The 24,058-nt window shown below is 63.5% G+C and overlaps 5 protein-coding genes across 5 annotated transcripts; all 5 read right to left on the bottom strand.

Moving 5' to 3' along the window:
• Positions 1-943: 943 nt before the first annotated feature.
• Positions 944-4,528, bottom strand: LMXM_24_1110 (putative formin; the record flags this gene model as incomplete). Its single annotated transcript, XM_003875875.1, has 1 exon — positions 944-4,528. The coding sequence occupies one exon, from the start codon at positions 4,526-4,528 to the stop codon at positions 944-946; it is 3,585 nt and encodes a 1,194-aa protein (XP_003875924.1).
• A 1,355-nt stretch (positions 4,529-5,883) lies between these two features.
• Positions 5,884-9,594, bottom strand: LMXM_24_1100 (putative pre-mRNA splicing factor; the record flags this gene model as incomplete). Its single annotated transcript, XM_003875874.1, has 1 exon — positions 5,884-9,594. The coding sequence occupies one exon, from the start codon at positions 9,592-9,594 to the stop codon at positions 5,884-5,886; it is 3,711 nt and encodes a 1,236-aa protein (XP_003875923.1).
• Positions 9,595-10,520: 926 nt separating this feature from the next.
• Positions 10,521-12,104, bottom strand: LMXM_24_1090 (hypothetical predicted multipass transmembrane protein; the record flags this gene model as incomplete). The annotated part of the gene is made up of 1 exon (XM_003875873.1): positions 10,521-12,104. The coding sequence occupies one exon, from the start codon at positions 12,102-12,104 to the stop codon at positions 10,521-10,523; it is 1,584 nt and encodes a 527-aa protein (XP_003875922.1).
• Positions 12,105-13,702: 1,598 nt separating this feature from the next.
• On the bottom strand, positions 13,703-15,004 carry LMXM_24_1080 (putative DNAJ domain protein; the record flags this gene model as incomplete). The annotated part of the gene is made up of 1 exon (XM_003875872.1): positions 13,703-15,004. The coding sequence occupies one exon, from the start codon at positions 15,002-15,004 to the stop codon at positions 13,703-13,705; it is 1,302 nt and encodes a 433-aa protein (XP_003875921.1).
• An 841-nt stretch (positions 15,005-15,845) lies between these two features.
• On the bottom strand, positions 15,846-23,390 carry LMXM_24_1070 (conserved hypothetical protein; the record flags this gene model as incomplete). The annotated part of the gene is made up of 1 exon (XM_003875871.1): positions 15,846-23,390. One exon carries the CDS (start codon positions 23,388-23,390, stop codon positions 15,846-15,848), a length of 7,545 nt encoding a protein of 2,514 aa, XP_003875920.1.
• Between the last annotated feature and the right edge of the window lie 668 nt (positions 23,391-24,058).

Genomic DNA, 24,058 nt, shown 5'->3' with positions numbered 1-24,058 from the left:
TGCTCGCGTCAATTCCAGCGGGCGAGGCGGAGTGGTCCACGTCCTCCCCCCTCTGCGACGATAACTCGGCAGCGGCTGCTGCCTCGTCTTCATCCTCGTCCGACTCGGCCCTCCCCTTTGCGGCGCCCCTACGTCGCCCATTCGGCTTAGCTTTCTTCGCAGTGCAGGCGCGAGACTTCCGGGATGCGGCGGCGGTCTCCAATGCCATCCGCTGCCATTCCGGTGTTTCCTGTGGCACGACATCGCGCCGACGCCGCGACACTCGTGACGAGGACGGGTTTGAAGCGGCAACGTCAGTCTCCAATGCAGACAATGCCATGCCGGTTTCCCCCGCGCTTCTGCCATTACTGGCGGCGGCCACCGCTGAGGCGGCAGCATTGCACAGGTGGCTCTTGACGGCCACACTCAGCGAGTCTGTCTTTGGGCTACGAACCGCACGAGGTGGCATGACGCTTGAAGAAAGGGAGAGTACAGAGAGCAGAGTAGTGCTGCGCACTCGCACGTGAGCATGCCTGCACGCGTGCGTGCCTCCTGGGATGGTGTGCAGGGCGACGAGTCGAGGGCACCCACTGATGCGACGCACCCGCAGGGTGCCATCAGTCCCGAGTGCAAGGCGGGCAGGGGGAAAAAACGAAGGACAGTGGATGCCACGAAGAACAGTCGAGTGAGGGAGACGGAGACGGGGGAGGGAGGGGGAGATGTGAGGACGAGCAGTGTCGCACACCATGTAGAGAGCAGAGAGTTCGCTTGCACCATGTGGCGTGGATGTGCGCGTGTGTGTCGGTTGGTGGGTTGCACTCAACTACGCGCCTTTCCCCTTCTTCTTTGGTCGTGTTCTTCCCTTCCTCATGCGTTGGGCCGCATTGCCGCCGTTTCACGTTGTTTGTTCCTCTCTCTCCGCATGCGTGTGCGCACTCGCCCCCCTCTCATGCCGCCGGCCGCCCTAGTCATCGCTGTCATCGTCATCGACGAGCTTCGGCAGCCGCGTTCGGCGGACCCCGTCATGCGACCCTCGCGACTGTGCGCCGCCGCTGGGGGATGGTGGCGCAGCGGCGGCTGCTTTGCCCCCGCTCGGCGTCCGCTCAAGCGCTTCCGGGATTCCCATGAGTTGGCGCTTCGTCAGGTGGGCTGCGGTCACCGCGTCCACACACCGCTGCACGTCCTTGCTGAACTGAAGCACGTAGCCCCAAATGACGGTCTCGTCTGCGTTGGGGTCCTCACCGTAGGTGGCCATCATGGCCGACACGTCATCGCGCAGCTGCTGGTACCTCAAGGCGATCTGCCCCACCGTGGCCAAATAGCGGTCCACAGCTTCTGTGAGCAGCCCCGGCAAGGCATCCGGCACCTCCTCCGCCTTCACGGACGGGAGCCGCTTGTCATACCAGGCTTTCGTGTCCTTGGCCTCCTCGACGACGCGCCGCATGCGCTGCAGCGTGAAGTTCAGCTGCAACACCTGTTGTCCCATGTCCTGCAGCGGGCTGCTCGCCACGGCGCGAACACAGCTGACATCATCCACAAAGCGCAGAACGTTGCAAACCTCATCATCATCACTGCCGTCGCCGGGTGCGCTCGTGGTGCCTCCTCCTCGCTCACTCCCACCTTGTCCGCTGTCCATGAGGGACACGACAAGCGCCATCAGCACTGTCGTCTTCCCGTCTGAGCTCTTCACGAAGTTGAGCTGGCTGAGGCTCTCCAGGCGAAATCCTTCGGCGTCGGCGTGTGGGGTGCCACGGTTCAGGTAGTTTCCAAACGCCAGGATTATGCGCATCATCCGGGCAAAGCGGCCGTTGCGATGTGTGATGGCGCACACGGCCGCGTCGACGGAGCTTAGCAGGCTCGAGATGGACTGGACGGTGTCCTCGAGCTCCTCGGCAGCCGTCCAGAGCTGCAGCCGCTCTCGCACATCCTTCACAGTCGTCGCGGCTGTGTAGAGGTACGTCTCCACGTCTGTCCAAACCGCCCGTCCCGCCTGCTTCTCAGCCGTGAGCGCCGCCACGTCCTCGGCGGTGGGCAGCGCCGCCGTCAGCGTCTCCCGTCGCTCTGGCGGCAGAACGGCGCTGTCGCACGTGATGAGGGCTTTGCACAGGACTTCCACCGGAACCTGTACGCGCTTGAGGGCGATGCCCATGTTCTGCAACCGTTGGCCCGTGAACACGTTGCTGCGCAGCTGGCTGCGCCGCTCCTGCTCCGACTTCTTCGCCGCTGCCTCGGCCGCGCTCGCCTGTGCGACGGCCTTCACCTTGAAGAGTTCGAGCATGAAGGGCTCGTCGATCACAGCGCAGCGCACGTCGTCGGTGTCCGACGCTGCCCAGATGCCGCTCGGCTTGGAAATCTTCTTCCAAAAGAACGTTTTGAGCCGCGGTCCGGTGTACTGTGGCTTCGGCTTTGCAGCAGGCGCTGCACTGCTGAGGAAGCCGCGCGGCGGAGGCGGGGGTGGCGGTGCATTGCTGTTCAGTGGTCCTGGCGGTGGCGGCGGCGGTGGCGGCGGCGGCACCTCAGCCGAAGGCGCGGTGAGGGGGAGACCAGCGGGGGGCGCCGGCGGCGGCCTCGGAGGGGGGAGTTTGGAGGGTGGCGCCGGTGGGGGCGGCAGCTTGCCTGGCGGTGGTGGCGGTGGGGGCAACCCCCCCGGCGGCGGTGGCAACCCCCCCGGCGGCGGTGGCGAGTTTTCTTCGGTGATCATGGTGGGGTCAAGATGCGTCAACGGAATGCCTTTCACCGGTGGTGGTGGTGGAGGCGGAAGTGACGACGGCGGGTGTGGTCGTGGCGCTGCCGCGTATGAGGAAGGTGCCGACGATGCTTCCTGCACGTCTGCAACCTGGGTAGATGTAACCGGATACCCGCCGCCATACATGCGCTCTGGTGTGGGCTGGCGAGGCCGAGCAGCGGTGCCTGGTCGCGGCTCCACCCGGACCAGCGTCGGCTCAGACTCCGCGACGTCGTCCTCATTGTCAAAGAGCCGCTCATCTTCGCTGTTCATGTGCAGGGGGGTGGGGAGGTACAGCATGGTGGCTCCGGTCAGCGGCAGCGACCGCTCTTGGCGGACGCGCAGGTCCATGCTCGCACCACCGCCACACCTGGTCCCGTCGCTGCGGTAGTACACGCCTCCTCGGCACTCCTCCTCAACAGCGGCGTACTGACTAGAGGATCGGTAGCCGCCAGCGGATGCGAGGAGGTCGCGGGGGTCAGGCCGGGAGAGCATGATCTGGCGCTGCGGCGACTGCTCTACGCGTTGGGTAATCTGCCTCGCGTAGTCCTCGTCCGAGTCGGCTGGAGCGCACTCGCTAAAGTGCAGCTGTGCATAGAAGTCGTCTGGCAATGCGTTCGCCGCCGCGTAGTCCATGTCCCGTACGCGGACGCGATGCATCGCCTGGTGGATGAAGATGGTGCTGAAGGCGAGGCGCAGCAGCCGTCCCTTCTGCACGATCTTCTTCTCCTTTGAGGTGCCCGTGATAAAGCGTGTTTTCGGCAGCGATGCGGCACCGCCTAAGCCAACGAGGGCCTTCTCCTGTGACGCCGCTGACAGAGCCGGAAAACCATCCATTGACGACGGTAGGGCCCCACCGACGAGGCTGCTGCTACCTGCGGAGAGGGAGGACCCCGCCATCACGCCGCCGCTGTCGCGATGGATGGGCTGTACATCGTACAGGAACACGTTGAGGACAAAGTCGCCAAGCACGCTCTCGTTCAGGTCCAGGTAAACCTCTAGCGTGGAGGGGTCTCCACGACGCCAGGCGTTGGGGTCGCTGAAGAGCCGGGTTGCTGTGCCGTCTGCGCTGTCGAGCTGCAGGCCAAGCTTGCTCTTTGATAGGGAGCTCAAGTTGTGCAACGAGACGCGTGTCAGCGTGAGCCGTTTTGGGTTCGGCAGCACCGGAATCTCAAATAGCAGCTGGAAATAGTTGATGTAGCTCTCCTGCGACGGCGCGTGGTAGACGCTGCGGGGGATGCCGAGCTCTCTCTCCACAAAGTCTAGCGTGCCGCTGCCTGTGTACGTGGGGAAGCCGGAGAAGATGAGGTAGCACGCCCCAATCATCGCCGCGTAATTCGGATGCGCCACTGCTGGCGACTCCTCTAGGAAGGCCAGGACAGCACAGTGGGTGTGCGTGTGCCGGCTCGAAGACACTGCACCACCGATCGGCGACGGCGCGGACGGCGCCACGGGTGACCTGCCGTCTGTGTCGCCAGCGTACACCCACTTGCGAATTGTGAAGCACACCTCCATGAGTAGGCCGTAGTTCTCTACGGACTGCTTCGAGAAGTCCAGCACCTGCCCACAATGGCACCCCTCCACCAGCTCCATCATGAGCGGCGAGAAGTTGAAGACCATGTAGCGATTCGTCTCCGCATTATCGAGGTAGCTGCAGGTGGACTCAATGGAGCGCGTCGTCGAGCGGCCTACGCGCAGATTCCGATCTGCCAGAGTCGTGCTACCGACCGGTATGTTCCACACATACACGCGTGTGTCCAGCAGCTGCTTCAGATCCCCACCGCCGCCGGAGAAGTAGTGTTGAATACCGCGAAAGATGTTCATTGGGGCCCCCTCCCCTGCCTCAAATCCTCATCCAGCGACCCTGCAAAGTACACACACACAGAGAGAAGCGGGGCAACGGGGTGACTACCCAAACCGCAGCTTCCGCTACGCGCGCACAGACCGGTCGAAGGAAAGTTCCCCTCCTCCTCCCTCTCTCCCCCAAAGAGGGTGCTCGTGCGAAGCCTAAAGGCCAAAGGGCGTGACGACGTGTGATGTGATGTGGTGTGGCTGTGAGGGTGAGAGGAGGGGGCGGGACGACAGCGGCGACGAGACGCGATGCGCAAAGGAGAGAGAAGTGTACGCAGAAGGGCAGCAGGAACGAAAAAGAACGTACGGGGCGCCACGCATGCACCCCGAAGACAAATGCACGTGAGGAGTGGGGGGAGGGAGGCGAGGAGGGCCGTTGGGGAGGAGGCAAGCGCCGGAGGGAGGGGTGGGCGCGTTGGCGCGTATCTGGCTTGAGCGGGCTGTTGCAAGTGAAGGCTAACAGATAGAGAGAGGGGGGGGGAGTGCGATGCGTGTATGTTGTTTTTTGTTTTTGTATACCAACAACAGCAGCGACACCTGTAAGGAGCAGGAGACGGGAGGAGGGGAGAGGTTGGTGGTGATGTGCAGTGATGGCGCATGAGGCAACACACACACAACACACACGCACACACGCATGCGAAAAACAAAGGAGTGGCGTCACAGGGGCCTCGTGCGTGTGTGCGCGTGTCTGTGTGTGTGTGTTGTGTATCTCTCTCCTTGCCACACACACTTCCGGACTGCCTTTTTCTTGCCGTTGTTCTCCACCCGCTTCCGCGCACCTGCGCGTCCCCCTCCCCCTTGTGCCTTGCAAACCCTTGCAGACGATGAGGAGACAACGGCTGGGGACCTTTGCCTCCCAGCCTTCTTCCACTGCAGATATCTGTCCCTCACGGGATACCATATCACGTGCGCGTGCAGAGGCAGGGATCGGGATGGGTGGACGGTGGGGCAAGAATGAAAGAAAGACGAGGTGGAGCGTCATGCCGGATGCGGGGACGCTGCACATATGTAGGTGCCTGTGCAGGCAAAGGCATGCGGGTGTGCGCGCAACTGTGGACGCTGCTGCGGGCTCAGGGGCTGACTTGTTAGATGCGTGCATGCGTGTGGACGCAACACCGTCTCCACCACCCTCTCCGCGCCAGCGTTCCCTGACGTCGAGAGGGGTGTGTGTGGGCATCGAGAGACGTCCCTTTCCTCCTCCCAGGCACAGACACACAGACATGCCTACTCGGGTGCACAGGAGCTGTATGCCGCTACGGCTGTCTCGCGTGACACACGCACGCACAACACGAGAAACAAACACGTTGCTCGAAACATACGAGGTACTGTCAGATGTTTGGCCGGCGCCTGGAGGACAGCATCCCAAACGCGGGCTTCTTCACCGGAGCGTTGGCCTCCGCAGAGACGTTCGTGCTACCCTTGCTGGCACTGCGCGCTGTCGGCGACAAAGACATCGATGCAGGGGAAGCTCGGGAGGCTGTGGAGGGCGTCGGAGTCGTTGCTGCCGCCACCGCAAACGACGAGAGCGCCGCCGTCGTCGTCGATGACAACGTCACCCCATGACGCATTTCGTAGATGCCCCGTGAGCTCTCCACCAGCCACTCTGGCTCCACCGCCGTCACCATCACCAAGTACTCCTTGTGCGTCAGCAGCAGATCATTATAGACGATGTAGGGCGGCATCTCGCTCCGCGCGTGAACCGCGGAGGCCGGGTGCACCGCGCACGTTACGCCAGCGTTCAGCAGCGGTCGATATTCCGTCCACCGCCGATCTGATCGTTGCGCCGCCTGCAGGGCAAAGGCTTTGGCGAGGCAGTAGCGCACCTTGTCTATTTCCGCGTGGCCGCAGGATTGGATGGGCAGATGCACCTTGCGCAGCTTCTCAATCAGCTGCGCAAACACGTCGTGGGCCCTGGCAAGAGTGGGGGAGTGCAGGAAGTGGTCCTGCGCCCACTGCCGAGACCGGCCATGGTCCAGGTACTGTGTGAAGACGTGCAGCAGCGTCAGGTGGTCCGAGTCGTTTGAATAAAAGCGGCTGTGGTGCTGCTGCGCCACCTTCTCGCGACCCTTTGGAAGCTCGAAGAGGTTCTTGGGGTCGGCGGAGATCATGGCGACGATGCGGGCCATCTCCAGCGCGCACCCCATCTTGGCGCTCTCCAGCAGAAGCTTTGCCAGCACAGGGGACATGGGGAACTCCAGCGCCTGCTGCCCTTGCTCTGTGATGGCGCCGGCGTCATCCAGGAAGCCGAGCACCCACAAGTGAAACATGCTGCTCCGCACGTTAGCTGCCGGCGGAGCGTCCATAAAGTCGAAGTCGCGAAGACGGTGAACGCCAATGCTCTTCAGAAGCAGCACCACGCTGTCCACGCTGCTGCGCTGAATCTCTGGCACGCTGTTCGGCAGCATCTCCTCAGCATACTGTTCCTCTGTATAGAGGCGGTAGCACGTCCCTTCGGTGGTGCGACCGGCGCGGCCTTTGCGCTGGTTCGCCTGCGCCTGCGAGGTGGGGTACCGCTGCAGCGTGTTCATGCCAATCGACGGCCGATACACGTTCGTTTTCATGAAGCCGCAGTCCACGACGTAGCGCACGCCATCGATCGTCAGCGACGTCTCGGCGACGTTGGTGGCGACCACAACCTTGCGCAGGCCCGCTGGCGTGGCGTCAAGCACCCCAATCCCCGTGGAACACGCCGAGGCCGCCTCTGAGAGACACGGCATGATGAGGAGAGTGCTGAGATGCTGTGGGCTGAGCTCCGTCAGCCGACGATGGATCAGTTCGCAAGTGCCATAGACGTCCTCCCGCCCTGTCATGAAGACAAGGATATCGTGCTTGTCGTCCAGCGGCATCTGCAGGTGCAGCTGGCACACACGAAACACGGCCTCGGCGACGTAGTCGGCCACCGGCGTCGGACTGTAGTGGATCTTCACCGGGAAGGTCTGCCCCGGAATCTCGTAGCACGGCGCGTTGCCGAAGAAGGCAGAGAACTTGCGGACGTCCATCGTGGCAGAGGTGACGATGAGCTTCAGGTCGCCACGGCGGTGTAGGGCGAGCTTCAGCACGCCCATCAACACATCCGTGTCCACTGACCTCTCATGGGCCTCGTCCAGCATCACGACGCTGTACTTGTCCAGTGATGGGTCGTTGACGGTCTCGCGAAGCAGCACCCCGTCCGTCATAAATTTCACGCGTGTGTCGGCCGTCGTCGTATCGTCGAGGTGTATCGAGTAGCCGACCGTGGTGCCGAGCGCGCAGCCCATCTCGTCGCTGACACGACGAGCCACCCCGATGGCGGCGAGCCGCCGCGGCTGCGTGCACCCGATTACCTTGCCGTGCCGCGCGTAGCCGCGCTGGTACAGGTACTGAACGAGCTGGGTCGTTTTGCCGCTGCCGGTCTCGCCCACAACCACGGTGACAGGGCTCTCGCCAATATAGCGTAGGAGCTCGTCCTTGCAGTGGTGGATGGGCAGCGACTCGCGCTGACGACGCATGGCGTCTCGGCGCTCTACCTCAACCGCGTCATCAGCGAGTGTCTCCAGCTGCGCCTTGCGCTCCTCGATGCGGGCGAGTTGCTCGTCCTTGCGCTGCCGGCGGTTCTCCTGGTTGCTGCCCCACTGCGAGTTTGCCCCTCCAGCCGCAGGGGGCGGGGCAGTGCTGGAGGCAGCCGACGCACCACGAAACCGTGCCATCTCAGCGAGCCGTTCCTGCTCCAAGCGCAGCTGACGCTTGAGGTACTTCGCCTCTTCCTCCTCGCCATCATCGTTGCGGCGGTCGCCGGCGAAGGAGGAGGCGCTGCCGCTATGCGCGTGGGCGGGGGCAGAACCACTCCCTACCCCCGCCACTCCCTTCTCTTCTCCACTCACCACACGCCCGTACGTATCTTTATGCAAGAGCTGCGTCAGACTCGACTTGGACGTGTCCATGGCGTCTCGGTTCGTCCGTTCGCGATCCATCAGCCGCTTGAGTTCCGCGAGGGTCTGGCTGCCCTTCGAGGCGCTCACGGCGAGGCTGCACGAGTGGCTGACAACCGGCACGATGATGTCGACGTCAGACGTCCGAAAAGCCTCGTGCAGGAAGCGAGAGGTGGCGGATCCGTCGCGTCCGTCGAGGTCTCCGCCGTCGTCGTCGTCATCCTTATGTGCGGCTGCTGCCGACCTGCGCGACAGCACGCGCGTTTCGAAATCGTTCCCGGAGGTGAAGAAGGACGGTGGCGTCACGGTTAGGCTGACGACGATCTTGCGAGCCTTGTCCGCTTGAGCATCGCTGGCGCTCTCTCGTGCAGCCGCAGCGGCGGCGGTGCTACCCACGGCGTGAGAGCGCGATGAGTGCTCCTTGCCATCTTCGCCATCGTGGCGGAGGTAGTAGTCGCTGCCGTACGCCCACTGCGCGGATTCATCGGTGCCTGTCATGACCGCCTCGGTCGTGTCGCGGTCGTGCTCGAGAACTTCGCCCATTTCGAGCTGCGAGATGAAGCGCTGAGCCTGTTCCTGAAGGGACGCGGCCACGTCGTCGCTTGCGGACACAAAGGGCGACGTGTGGCGTGGTGTATTCGCCTCACGGGGCCGCTTGATGCCATGATCACTTGACACGGCGTCCATTGCGTCGTGCTTGAGTGTGCGCTGGTGCACCTTGTAGAAGTCGCGCCCCGGTTTGCGTCTTCGCCGTCTATGATGCGTCTCTGTGCCCGTCTGTCTGTGCGAGTGATTCCTTATTCGACGCCTAGCAGACTGGTGGGTGTCAGCTCCCCGCGCTTTTCCATACCTGTTCAAGACGGCTGCGCGCTTCGAGGGGGAGGGGGGGACGGGGCAGAGAGATGCCGAAAGGCACCGAGGTCGGGTAGGGAGGATGGGATGAGGGGGGGGGCGAGAGAAGGTGAAGAGGGACGTGTACGGGCCATAGCTGTACAACTTCACCAGGCCGTAGCCACTGGTGATGGCCGCCACGAGAGGGAGAAAGCGAGGCGTATGTGCGCAGGTATGCCTGGCTGGTACACGGGGGCACTGCCCATGACTTGTACAAGGTCTTACCCACCCATGCAGCATCACCACCCGCTACTACGGAGACTCGTGAGCACTGACACGAGCCGCAGCGTGGGGGACGGGGCGGCAGCGAGAGCTTTGCACTCTTATGCTCAGGCGCTCATGTTACTTTGGGGGGAGAGAGAGGGGGGAGTCGAAGAGGTTTGGAGAGGGGAGGGATGGGGGTGGGTGGGTGGGGTCGGTAGGGGGTGGAGGCGGGGCACAGAGAGGCCTGTCCACACATACGTGTATACGCATATATATATATATATATATTTATACCTAGAGAGGGAGAGGTGAAGGAGAAGGGGTGGCGACTTTGAGGGGGTGGCGGAGGGCGATGACGGGCTGCTGGGCACGGACCGCAAGTTCACAGAAGGAGAACACACGACAGAATGCAGTGGCTTTGCCTTTGGGGCTACCGGATGTCTGCCTCCGCCTGCGCCTGTGTACGTCACTCCGCGGCAGGACATGCATGCGTGTGCACGCGTATGCCAGCCATTCCCTGCGCGCTCCCCCATCCCACAACGTCGCGCAAAAGGCTCATCCGTGCGACAGGAAAGGGGAGGCGAGAGTAGAGCGGACACGGACGCATGCCAGGTATATGCACGGCACCCCCCTCACTTCCATGTTTACCGACACCGCTCGGTGTGGGGTGTTCGTCTGAGTGGCCTTGAGTGCCAGGGAGGGAGGCAGTGAAGGGGGGCCACCACCGGTGTACCCCACTCCCCACAGTAGCGGTACATAAGACACAGGAAATTGGCGAAGTCCGACGTGTCACACGCACACGTCACAAGGTGAAGAGAAGCGCCAAGCGCTGGTGGGTGATGGAACCACACCCGCTCCTGCTCCGAGGCCTCTCTCCAGCTTCTCCGTCACCCCCCTTCCTCCCTCCCACCGTGTCGCTTGACCTGACGGTGCAACGCGCACACAAAGCAGCCCTCAGCGACTCACACACGGTTGTCCACGACGGGCTCATCCGTGGCGCAGTTATCCGCGTCGACCACGCGCTGCTTCGCGGCCCTGTCGCCGCTAGTCGCGGCGTGCTCGTGCCGACGCTTCGCCTCCTCCGCCTTCGCCAGCAGCACGCGCAGAGACTGCTGCTCCCACAGGTGGTACAGCAGCGCCGCGACAAGGAGAAGAATAACGCCGCCGACTTTGTGGCCCACGCTGCTGCTGTCCTGGTACACGTTCCACTGCGGGATGATGATGATGGTCAGCGACGTGATTGGGCCGGCGAGCTGCAACACCACCGATGCCAGCGTCGGGCTGTGCTCGTTCAGGTACGTGCACCCGATGAAGCTCATCGCGAAGCCGAGGGTGAGGAGGAGTCCGTAGCGCACATGAAACCAGGAGGCGAAGATGAAATCCATGGAGTTTCGGAAGCCCTCCCACGCGTGGAGCGCCGAGTCGGAGGTGCCAAACCACGGAATCGCGTCCACCGGGAACGCCAGGAAAGAGACCAGCAGCTGGAACAGCATACCTACCACAAGAAGCACCATCTTGGCGGCGTTGTCGTCGACGTTTTGACTGCCCCATTTCCGCTTCGCTAGCAGCTCCGCGGACGGCGTCAGAGGCAGCTCCTCGTCATCGTCCTCCATGCCGAACAAGCGCGGGCCCTCCTCGGAGCAGGCGGCACCCGCCTTCTGCGTGCACTCGGGCACCGGGTCCGTGGCCGGCGTCACGCTGGCGCCAAGCTCCTCCGTGTAAGCTTCGTCGCGCAGCTCCTCACGCTGCGGGGTGCGGCTGCTCTCCCTCAACTTCGGGCAACTTGGTGCGCCCTCCGCCTCCGGCGGCACCTTCAGCGCTACGGCATCCAGGTACAGCCGCTGCACTACGCACCACAGCCCAAAGAGGACGGAGCTCGCCAGGTAGAGAAGCGCCCACGGTAACGACGCCTTCTCGCCGTGCTCGTTCGGGTGCAGGAATGCCGACAGACTCGACAGCAGCACGCCTGCCACGAACAGCAGGAAGGACGCGATGAAGAACATGGAGAGGTAGTCGCGCTTGCGCTCAATAGGGATGAAGATCACCGTCCAGGCCTGCGCGCTGAACGGGATGCAGCACAGCAGTACTGCCTGAATGAACTCGGGGGTGTGCGTCATGGCGTACACGGCCAGAACGCTGCTGATGCCGTTCGACGCACCAGAGGCGAAGAGCAGGAAGAGGCGGTACCACGGCCCGCCGACGCGGTTGCGATCCGCCAGCACGTGCCACAGCGGCAGCGCGCCGTAGAAGGCGGTGAAGACGGCACACAGCACAGAAAACAGAAAGGCGAGCAGGAGCATCGTGACCACCTGGATCGCGATCTGGCTGGAGTTGTGCTCCAGGGCATCGGCGGGGAACTGCACGATCCAGAAGTTGATGGAGATGAGAAGAATCACGTTGCCAACGATAACAAACAACACGCAGAACACAGCGAAGAGGAAGGCGACGTTGAGCTGCGTGCTGCGGATGTTGTCGACGGTGTTCTGCAGCTCTTCCTTCATGGCCTTCCAGCCCCGCCGGAAGAAGGACACCACGGCGTCGCGCATGGGTCTCTCGCAGATGAAAAGGGGAGAGGGGAAGGTGCGTGTGGGAGGAGGAGCAGGATTAGTTACCGTTAAGGCGCAGCGTAGTGGGTCAAGCTGGAGCCGGTGGAAGAGGTGCGGGAAAGGGCCGGATGTCGGGTGGTTGCTGTGGAGGGGGCGAGATGTGAGTGCGGGGAATGGCGCAGGCGTATGGAGGCAGTCGCGAAAACACCACCAGTGGGCGGAGGAGGCGGAGGCGGAGAAGGGGGAGGGGGAGGATCAGCTGCGATAGGATAGCGAGGGAAAGGCAAGAGTGCGTCAGGCGCGCGAATGTGTGCCTCGTTGGGGTTTGCGGGCATGCCCGTCTCTGTGCGTGTGCGACCCAGCGTCGTGTTCTGCGGGGGGGGGGGGGAGAAAAGGCTTTTTAATGAAGCTGGAGTGTTGAGCGACGCATGTGCGGATGTGTGCATCGAGGAGGGAGGAATGTTTTCCTGTTGTCCGACGTGCGCCTGTTTTTACGCCCTACAACAGGAGCTCCCACTCCACTCGACCCACCGGCCCCGCCACGCGTGGCAGCAATGCGCCGAGTTGGTCATCTGCGCACGGCCCTTGTTTCACAATCTACTCGCCCCCGCCCCGCAGGTTGCCTCACAGCCGCTCCCCCACCACGCCGGCTCCTACCTGGTGCATCCCACCCGCGGTGGCCCAGGTTCCTGACACCAGCACGGAGTGTGGAGGCAGGGTGTGGGGTACCTTTGGGTCGCGCAGACGCCCTGCCCATCATATGGTTTGAACAAGGGTGTTCACCATCGAAAGTTGCTCTGACGCAGAGTCATCCTGAGCCTCCCCGCCGGTATCCGTAGAGATACATCGCGCTGACCTCCCCTCCCTCCCCCACGCCGTGAGTGCCTGGCCCTGTCACCACGAGAAGTGGTTTGGGCATTTGGCGGAGATAGAAGTGCGGCTGCTGCTCGGCCTTCCTCCCTCAGAGTGGCGTGGTGGTGGTGCTGGACCCAGTGCGATACCACGCACTGGGAGGTGTGTGTGTGTGTGTGACCTCCCCCGCCATCAGGGGCTTCGGAGGGAGAAGATGAGGGAGGCCGCGACCAGCTGATGTATGGGGGACGTCGGAGAAAGGGACAGCACGGCTTAGGGCGTGACATCAACAGAAGCGTGACCGTGAGCCCATGGGGCGAGGAAGGCGCCTCGCTAACGCCGCGTGTCTCCTCCTAGCGTGTACGTCCATCGCGTCTCTCCACACTCTGAATCTTGTGAGCTGCGACCTCCGCCCCTCCCCTGCGTGTGCGTTTTGTGAGGTGTGCGGACATACGATAGTTGTTCAGACCTGTGCTGCCACGCATTGCTGCCTGTGATGCACTTGATCCTGCGACCACGACAACAGCCGATGCACAGAGATGTCTTCACACGGATGCGAGTGTGCTCGGTCACTGACAAGCGCACCCGCTCGCCCACGTGAAGAGCAGCGAGCAGCTACAACGCCAACAGGAGAATGAGAGGTAACGGAGGAGTATGCACAGCCCAAACACGCATGCGGCCATGCGCACACCCAAACAACCACACACGCGCGCAGGCATGCCAGGAGAACGTGAGTGATGCAGACCTTAACTCTGGTCGTATGCCGCTCGCCGCTTTGGATCTCGAAGGACGCGATAGGCTTCGTTCGCCTTCACCATTGCCTCACTCGAGCCGCCCACGTCGGGGTGCTGCTTCAGCACGATTCGCCGATACGCGCTGCGGATTTCGTTGACCGACTCATCACCGTTGAGCCCCAACGCGCGGTAGTACCCGAGCGGGTCTGCCACCGAATGCGCTGAGAAGCTCGAGGACGACGACGACGAGGAGGCAGATCTCGGGCCATGCGAGTCAGTGTGGCGTCGCTGCTGATAGGCGTGGGTGTCCCAGTAGGTGGAGGAGCGGTACTCCTGCTGAATGCGTTGGGAAGAGATGTTGGGACGGTACCCGGCTTGATCGAGCCCAAGGTTATCACGGCGCAGTCGCTCCCGTTTCTGGCGGTTCCAGTTGCGCCGCATCACCGGGTACCAGCGAGCCGCGAAGAAGGCCGCGTAGTAGGTGGCCACACACGCCACGGAGCCGAAGAAGCAGCCCGCCACCTTGTTCGGCACAAGGAGCAGAGCGGCGGCCAGGGTGGCGAGGGCAGTGGTACGGGCTATGTAGACCGAGTTGAGCAGATACGGACCGCCGACTTGGCCGTTGAGGCCCGACACGTAGAGCGTGTAGCGCTCCGCCTCGTATTCCGACTTGACGACGAAGCATGGCACAAACGTGGGGGTGACATCGTCAAGGTGGAACGTGAACTCCTTAAACTCCACGGTGACGGAGTCGGCGGAGGGGTGGAAGGACCGGACGAGGGAGCGCGCGGTCTCCTCCGCCTGCTGCCGCACCTCCATCTCCACAAACTTCATCATCGTCCCGGTCGACTGCTCGAAGAGGTTGATGATGGCCCCGGTGGTGTCCACCTCGTACATCTTGCGCAGCGAGTAGCTGAGCTGATCGCCGCGCAGCGCGTGATGGACGTGGGCGATGTTGTACTTGTAGCCGGCGTAGATTTGCGTCTTGTTCTCCTCAAAGACGCTGTCAAGGGCCTGCAAGGACGTGCTGACGTAGCGGGTGGAGGAGCGTGTGCTCTTGCCATCGCCGGAGGTCGTGTTGACGCTGTAGCTCACATTGCCGACGAAGGAGGCGTGGATGCGGCCGCTGCAGAGGTAAAAAGGCAAGAACTCCTTCGATGGCGTCTCTAGACGGAGGTAGTCGAGCTGCGCGCCAAACCAACGGCGCCCATACTTGTCCTGGATGCGATGGATTGCATCGTCGGCAGAGAGGTCGAAGTTGATGCCGCGCGGGGTGTGCACTGTGTAGCACAAGGTACGTGTTCGTAGAAACATCGTGCGCTTTGCCCCCTCTCCACGACAGTGCTCTTCTTCCGGAGTGATCGCCCCTCTCTCCAGCGAGGCGGTTGATGTCGATGGCGGTGGTTTGTGGCTGGCCGAGTAGGATGCGCAAGAAAAGGTGCGGCGACGAGGAGGAGTGGGTGGGTGGGTGGGTAAGACGCGCATCTGCTTTTCCGGCGGTGCATGCATGTACAAGAGCGGCGACAGCGGCGCTTGTCTGGCATTGGGGCAGGGCTTTGACGACAGAACTTAAAGCAAAGCGAGCAAGCAAGCAACTCCCCCCCCCCACACACACACAGAGCGAGGGATAGCGAGACATGATTAGGCAGATGGTGTAACGCGTGTGTCTGTGGCAGACCACTGTCAAGACGCTATCGAAAAAAAGCCCATTCCACCCACCCCGTGTGCATGCGTGTGTTTGCCTGTGTAAAAGAGAAAGCGCAGCCGTGCTGGAGGGGGTGTGGTAGGGAGGCGACGGCAGTCGGAGGACACAGACTCGAGAGCCCACGCTGCACCACCATGGAGCGCCTCTCGGAGAGGTGGGGGTGGTACACTGAAAAGGTTTCCGCGCCGCGCTATTCTTCGCTTCTTCGTTTCGAAGCACGCATTGCACATGAAAACGCGCGGAGAGAGGGAGGGGAGGGGGTGTGGGGGTGCGGTGTGGCGTATGTGGGCGGTGGTTCTACACCAGCGGAATCCGCACACAGACGTGCACCTACACGGAAACTTATAAACCGCCTGTCACGCGTGCCGCGTCAGTTGCTTCAATCTCCGCAACCACCAACACATCAAAGGGGTGCGCTCGAAGTGAGGGTGGGGGAAGAGAGAGAGACGGTCAGTGGCCGCGCTTGCGCACGCGCACCCACGTACGAAATTGCACCACGTCGACAAGAACGGCCTCGCCCATTACGGTGTCCGCGCCCGTCGACTGCCCGTCCACCACACTGGGACCTGCCTCCGCTCCAGCTGCCGAGCTGTTGCGCTTTCCTGCTCCGAAGCTATTCATCGACAGGTTTGCTGCACCATCCGTCGCTGTCGTTGGCTTCTTTCGTTCCCAGAACATCTCAACGGTGGGCGTTTGGAGGATGCCCTCGTCCTTCACCGCGTGCCCGGCGAGGGGCCGGGTTGAGCGGCGCTGCCGGCGTCCTGTCCTGGTAGCAGCATCGACGTCCTTGTCCTCGTCCGTGTCCTCGTCGCTTCCGTTTGCGGAGTCGTCGGCCCCGCGAGGAGGCCCCTTGCCGGAGCTGCCGCCTATCGAGGTCGCGGCCCCGGCCGCCGTTGGCGACCCCGCAGCACTCCTGTCGCCATCAGCGGACGTCAGGGGAAGCAGCGGGACGGCGTTGAAGTACACCGTCGCCTCCTCCATCAAGGAGAGGGTGCGGCGGTCGCGCTGCTTGCCGATCACCATCCACTGCTCCGGGTTGTACTTGAGGCGGATGAAGAAGGTCTCTTCCATTTCCGCGTCCTCTGGCCAGTTCTGGGCTTGCGGCTGCAGCCGAACACAGAAGCGCACCGGCTCGCCGGCGACGAACACGAATTCGGACGGCTGGTCCACCATTGCGTTCCCGAAGAGGGACAGCGCTGCGCTAGGCTTGCCGCCGCTCCAGTGGCTCAGCTGTGAGCCCTGGCAAGTGCTCGAGATGTTCGAGGTGGCCCTCGGGTGGGGCGTCTGGGATGCATAGTTCGTCGCCGCCCCAAAGCGCATTGTCCACGGCGACTCCGCGTACATGACGATGCTGAAGACACAGAGATGCTTCGAGCGGAAGGCGGCCACGGGGCCCCACATTGTGTTGCACGTCTCCTCCAAGTGCCGCAGCGTGACCACGTTGAAGTGAACCGCGCTCGACGCCGTTCTCTGGCTCTTGACTCCGCTGCTGCTCTTGCCCCCAGTGCCGTTGCACTCGTTGCTCGACTTGTCGCCGGTGGTACTACTGCTGGCACTGCAGTAGGTGTGCGTGACGTGGACGAAAGAGCGGCTTCCGCTTCCGTCTATGCTGGTGCTGCGCGCAAGAGAGGCACGCTGGACGGCCTGCGCAGCCGCGGCAGGGCCCGCGTCACTGTGGTAGCAGGACGTGGTTGCCGTATCGAGCGTCGAGGCCGTCACTCCTGTGGATGTCGCCATGCCTACCGCTTTGCCTGGCAGCATTGTAGTTCTTGTGGTCACGGCGCCCTGCTGCGTTACCGCACCATCGCTCGTTCTCGCTCCGGCGGCGCCCGGCAAGACGTTATTGTGGGTAGCCTCGACGTTTTCCACCGTCACCTCCGTCGACGGTAGCTCCGTCACGCGCAGGACAAGTCGGTCCTCTGGCGGTGTCGTCCGGAAGGTTTCATGCCAGCTGGAGTAGACGGCTTCCATCTGCACCTGATGCGTGCACTCCGGCTGCGCGGGGTGGAAGGAGGGGATGAGGTCGAGCTCGTAGAGGATGCTCAGCTCCTCCTGCGGTTTCCACTCTCTAAGGAGAAGTGTGTTGTACACCTCGCACACTCGCACAAGCTCATACGACGGCTCCGCGTCGAGCACATGCAGCACGGCGCCGCGCAGCCACAGCGAGGTGCTTGTCAGGAGGTTTTTCATTTTTACAAGGCAGTACACACGCCCCTGGAGGTGCTTAAAGGCGTAGTTGAAACCGATAGCGGCTTGGAAGGGCAGCACCGCGCTCAGGGTGGTCGTGCACGGCTCACGACCGCGCAGGCAGGTAAAGGCGATGCGCGCCTGATTCGCGGCCACCGCGGCGGGCGGGGTAGGATCCTTGCCCGCACCTCTGCCGGATACCACCGTCTCTGGCCGCTGACTCGCCAGCGCCTCGGCGGAGATCGGGGTGGTGAGGAGCGGCAGCAGTGGCAGGCGTAGGCGCATGTGCCTGGCCGCAACGCCAGCCTTCTCCGACCCGGTGGCGTCGGTCACCGGTGCGACCGCATGCGGGGTGCTGGGAAGAAGCCGAATCACAGTCTCGCGCAGCGGGTCGGCCGCGAGGTAGCACTCCGCCCGCAGCACCGATATGCCAGAAGCCACGACATCGCTCTTGGTTGGAGTCAAGTGCACCTCTGGTGATGGGAGGTCCTTCAGGAAGCAGCCAAGGTGAATCGGCACTACGGTGCGAGCGGCGGACATTGTTGCCGCCGTCTTCGCGCTGTGCGGCGTCACGGCCGCGCTCCTGTCGTCTCTTATGGCTGTATCTGCATGCATCAGAACCAGCTCCAGCGTGTCCTCGGAGACCATGCGCAGCAGAGACGGCGCGGGTGTCGTGGCGGCTCCGCCGGGGATGCCCGGGGAGCCGAGGCCGGATGTAGAGGCAGCTACCCCACGACTCCTCCGGTCGTCACCGCTGACCCCGTCGCCGCCCGCTGTGAACCGCCCGTCCTGTGCGCCGCGCTCGGAGGACGTGTGGAGCTCGTTGGCATAGCGATGAGCGTGAAGCGAAGGCTGCTGCCGCTGTTGTTGCAGCGGGGATTTCTTGTCACTGTGCGTCACGCCTGGATAGATCACGGCTGCCTCTGTTGCGGGCACTACTGCTGCTGCCACATCCACGTGCGCCGCTGCGGCCGGCCTCGGCGACACACGTCGTCGAGACAGCGACAGCGCATCGACCAGCTGTGAGGTCCGCACGGCGAAGGAGTCGCTCAAGCCCAAGACACCACTGCCGCCGCTAGGTGCCGTAGCTCGAGAAGGACCAGCGCTGGACACGGCCATGCTGAGGCTCGGGATGGAGGTGCCAAGGCTGGAGCGCGCCACTCCCGCTCCCACCGCGCCGCTTTTCTGGCGATAGGCGTTTGGGGTGCCAAGCACCACCGCCGCAACGAGGCGCGGTGTGTCTGACGGCGTGTGTACCTCACTCCCGTCGCTGTTGGCCCCGTCGTCCTCGGGTGGGTGCAGCAACAAGCGCTGCGTGAGGGACGAGGTCGACCCCCGTCGCAGCGATGCGTCATCATGGTGAGCTTCGGCCCCGTCGACGACAAGCGGCGCGTACGGTTCGGCGCGTTGGGGGTGGGCGAGCTGGTCGCTGCCGAGGCCGCTTCGGCCGGCTGACAGCGGCAAGAGAAGATTACCTGGACTGACCCTGAAGGAGCATGTACAGTCCGCGGTGGGACAACGACCGTCTTCGCCGGCTACCCGGCCATGCTTTCCTGGTCCCGCAGCAAGTCCTTTCACCCGCTGAGGGTCCGTAAAAGTCGCCGACATGACACCGCCCAACCCGTCGGCAGACGGCGCGCTGATGGAGAGAGGGTCCTCCAGCTCGACGTCCAAAGTCACGTAGTCGACGCTATCGGCAAAGCAGTGGGCCTCACGTGGGAGCGTGAGTCGGAGATGCACGCTGCTGCGCTGCTCCGGCACCTGCAGCAGCGCGGAGCGGCCAACTAGCTGGTACAGCGGTTCCACCGTGACGTGCGTCGGACGCGGTGGGGAGAAGGCGTGCGACCCTTCAGCCCTCAGAGACGGCGCCCACCCACTTGCGCCGCAGCTGCCGCCGACGTTGCGCTGAGGATAGTAGGCTAGCCACGTGCCGCCGTTGCACAGGCGCAGGCGGTGCACACGGTAGAGGCCAGCGTGGCATACCGGGAAGGTGAAAGTCACGCGCAGTCGATGCGTCTGCTCATCATAGTGGACTGCGTCGGAGTCACGAATGTGCACCTCGTGAGTCGCCTCCTCGTCGCTGTTCCAGTCCTTGCGCGACTCCAGCGTCAGCTGGAACCACACCGCCTGCTTTGTCTCGCGTGCCACCGCGTTCCGTCTTTCTGCTGCGGCAGGAAAGGCCGGGCGTACCAGCGGGTTGATTGTGTACACGGACGAGAAGGTGATCTGCACGACATCGCCGACGACCGCCTTCAGTACGCCAGGCGCTAGCAAAGTAGAGGATTCGCCCTTGACAAGGGCGCCGTCGCCGTTTGAGACCGCGGCGTCTGCCCTCTGCTCCACCTTCACCGTGAGCGGAGACGTAAAGTGCACCAGCGGGTACTCATACGGCTCTCCGTGGAGGACGGTGCCCATCAGCAACGCGTCCACCCGAACTAGCTCCCGCCACTGTTCCGCCCTGGTGCGCACGGAGAAGAAGCGGCTGTCAAGCGACCCGACGATGCACTCAGCAGCCACGCCGCAGTCCGCCGCCCCGCCAACGCTGTCGGCAGAGTCACCTGCACTGGAGCTCCCGTCGTCCTCGTCGCCGCCGCCGCCGCTGTTGCTCAGTAGCACCAGCACGCACTCGCGATAAAGGGCGTAGTCAGCGCTCGTGTGAAAGACGCGAAGCCAAAGTCGCGCATCTGACCCGCTCATTGCGGTACCCGGCGCCACGTCGCCTGAACACGCGGTCGTCGCAGTGCTGCAGGAGTCAAACAGCCCGGCACGGCGCATGAGCCGCTCCCGTGCCTCCACGTAGAGCCGGCGCACAAACAGCTCGATCCGTCGCCAGCCTTGGAGCTTGATGTACGGCAGCAGGCGCTCCGCCACGATGTTCGCCGTCACGTTGGGGTGGTCCATCAGGAAGGTCACGGCGAGTTGGACGTAGAGGCGGAATTCGCGGCGCCGCTGCTCCGCGATGCGCACGGCGAGGGCCGCCATCGCCGTCAGTAACCGCCACAGCCGCAACGCCTGCTCCGGCGACGACAGTTCCTCAATGTTGGCTAACGCGGAAGACGCCGCGGTAGTCATGGCGGTGACATCGCCACCCGAGGGGCCTTCTGAGCCTTGTGTGCCCAACGGCATGGTGGCGGTGTCTATAACTGGGTAGCTGAGGTTGCCATAGCCGAGGCTGTGCGCTACGGCCGCCAGTGCATCTCTGGCGTTTTCTAGTAGAGCTGCCGCCTCTGCGCAGCTGCGGCGCAGGTGCCCTTGATGGTGCTGCAGGGCCCGCACCGCCTGCGTGTCGCCAGCGTCAACTGTGTCACGGATGGCTTGCACGCTGTCCTGCAGCTTCGCCAGCTCCATGTGCTCGGGGAGCAAGCCTGTCGAAGTGGCGAGGTCGACAAGATAGGTGGCCGCCACCTGCACTGTGTCCTCGTACCTCGTCAGGAGGAAGGAAAGCTCTCGGTCGCACATCATGGCCTCCGCGTCCTCGCTCGTATCCCCCTCCACCGGCCCCCATTGCATCGCGCTGTGCTCGCCGCCGGTCCGTCCAGACAAGGGCCCAGCGCTGCCTATGCGGAAGGAGTGGCCGGGGACGCTGGTGAGGGCCGCGGCAAAAGACGGGTTCGTGATGGAATAACGGACTTCACTGCCGCCGCTATCCAGACACGCCGGCGAGCCGAGACGGTCGGTGTCGGTTCTCAGTCCAGGCGCTGTGTCCTGCACGTTTGCCGTGTTCGCTGTGGTGGGGGCGGTGGATGAGGAGGGCCGCGGTGGCTCTGCTGATGCGCGTCCTCCGTCGTCGTCGTTGTCCACGTCCGCGACGACGGCAACCATGCCGCCCTCGTTCGCGCTGCTCTGCTCCTCCGCGGCGATTCCGCTGAGCGTCTCCAGCTGCGGTGTTGATGGTGTGGCGGCACTGGGAGAGGCGGCGACCTCGCTTCGTGGACGGCAAAGTCCGCTCATCGGCCACCACATGCGCAGCCCGGACAAGTAACACTGCAGCAGGAAGAGCTGCTGATACGTTGTGGAGTGCAGGGGGGCCGCGCCATGCGTGCTGGCCTCCGCCGGCATCGGTGGCGGTGGCACCGAGGGGTTGTCGTTGATATTCGCAGCGGACATCTCGTCGAACTTCTCGCGCATGACCTGCATGAACGTGTGATAGCGCGCCATCGCAGCTGCGGTGTCGCCGAGCAGCAACGAGCACGACATCTCTGCGGAGGCGACGAGCAGCAGACCTTCGAGCAGCTCCGCTTCAGTGTCCAGCCCTCGCGGATAGCCAGACTTGCTCTGCGCCCAACCAGCGTTCCTGTGCACCTCGAACAGGTTTGGAACACGCCCCAAGCGCTGCAGCGTCGCCACCGGGGCGCGCAGAAAGCCGTAGTCGTCGGAGCTGTTGTAGTACTCGAGAAAAAGGCGCTCCAGCACCGCACGAGCGTCGAACACGAGACCGTACTGAAGATAGTGCACGGCGAGGTCGTAGCCGCACCGCCAGAAGGCCCGCACGCTCCAGTACTTGTGCACCACCAGCCGCGACGGGGAGGTGGCACCGACTGGCGGTTTCAGCGGCGATGCGCTGCGATCCGTGTGCAGCACCTTTCCGGCCGCGCTGGTCGGTGACACCGCGATGTTGGGAGAAGATACGGAGGCAGGCGGCTGGACCTCTGCGGTTGTGGCTGCGTCCGCAGCTGCCGACACCCCCGGTTTCGTGAAAGGGTCTTGCGGGGACAGCCGCTTCTGCGCCGCGCATGCCTCAAGCACCTGACGTAGGCGCGCGCCGTGCTTGATGACGGCGGAGCGCAGTCGCTCGAGGATGCGCATCGGCGTCTCGTTCGGCATGTAGGCGCATATCTGCTGTGGCAGAAACTTTGCGTCACAGAGCTCCTTGTGGTACTTGCGCAGTTGCCCAGCAGCCGCGTCAACCCGGGCCTGAATAAGCGCCGGTGCAGCTGCGCTTCCGGTGGGTGGTGGTGGTGGTGGTGGTGACCCCGACGGGGCAGCTGGTATCTGGTCACTGCTCTGCTGTGCCTCCTCTGCAAGCCGGGCCGCGACTTCGGCAGCGGCGATGAGGTCGCTGTGTACGAGCAGCACCAGGCAGTCGTTGCCTTCGCCCTTGCGCGTCAGGGCGGCGCGCCAATCCTGCGCGATGTGCGACAGCACTGCCGGCCTCGAATCCGACTCATCAACTGCGTAGAACAGAAGATGCAGTACCGAGGTGCTACTCACGACGGCGGCGACGTCGGTTGTCTTGGCAAGCTGAAGATGCACGCGGCTGCCCACCAGGTACGAGCCGGTGTACAGCGCGGTGGCTGGCGGCGGCGCGGGGCTGCTCACCGGAGAGGAAACGATGCTGTCCTTCCGATGAGCAGCCCCAGACGTTCTCGCGTCTATCGGCACCGTCGCCTGCATTGTGGACCCGAAAATGCGCTCCACCGGCACCCATGGCATGAGTCGACGCTGCAAGTCGCGCAGGCACCGCTCCACGATCGCCGGCGTGGCAAGGGGCTGGTGCTGGCCATCTATGTGTCGCACAAGACACGTGATGAGCGCTGGTGGAAGATCGAAGTGGGTGTCTACTCGACTGTCGGGGCAGATGAATCTGAAGGGTGAGGCAGTGGGCGGCGAGTCGGCCTCAACGAGGTTCGTGACCGCTGCTGCAGGTGTCGTCGACGCTGTGTCGCGCGCAACCGGATGTGAACCGCTGCGAGAGCCTTCATCTCTACTCGCTATTGACACATCGGCGTTGCTCGGGTTGAGAGGTGACGGCGCTCCGCTGCGCGGGCGTTGGCTGCTATGCGCCCCCGGTACGTACCCGGGGAACATTCGGCACCCAGGCTGGAAGCTGTGCCGACCACAACCTCTGCCTGAACGTGGCTGCGAATTGGCTCCGGTGTCTGTGTTGGGCGAAGCGGTGGCGCTTCCAGCATTGCATGCGCGCAGCAGAAGGAGAGTGAGCGTGGGGGCTGCTGCAGGAGAAGATACAGGCGGTGATAGTGGATGGGCAGGTGGGCCTCACACTCACAGACAGAGAGGGAGTAGAGAAGGACGAGTATGTGCGGGAAAGGAAAAGGGCAGGCCGTCGCTGTGCACGCGTAGGCCAGCTTAGCGGAGGACTGCGTGTTTCCTTGGGTGCGACGGTGCGCCCAAGTCCACGCCACTCCCCGTCCACGTGCGAAGGAAAAGAGTGTGGAGTGTGGGGTGGGGAGATGTGTACGAGAGGTGCGCACTTCGAGCGAGTCGTAGCGGTGAGCGTGGCCGGGGAGAGGACGACGAGGCAGACGAACAGTGCGCCGTCGAGAGAGAGAGACGTCATACCTCACAAGCGGACCCTCACGGTCGCATACTTGCCGCGCATGTAAGACCTCCGAAAAGGCCAGGTGAGGGGTGGGGGTAGGCGGGTGTGGACGGAAGCACGCGGCAGAGCCCCCCTCCCCCCGCCCCTTCAGGAAAGAGAAGGGGCGCTTGCGCACAAGATGGTCACTGGTTGTTGT

The sequence above is a fragment of the Leishmania mexicana genome, chromosome 24 (genome assembly GCF_000234665.1).
Source record: "Leishmania mexicana MHOM/GT/2001/U1103 complete genome, chromosome 24".
Taxonomy (NCBI): domain Eukaryota; phylum Euglenozoa; class Kinetoplastea; order Trypanosomatida; family Trypanosomatidae; genus Leishmania; species Leishmania mexicana.
Note: the sequence above shows the minus strand (reverse complement) of the source record. Positions and strands in the feature narration are given on the sequence as shown.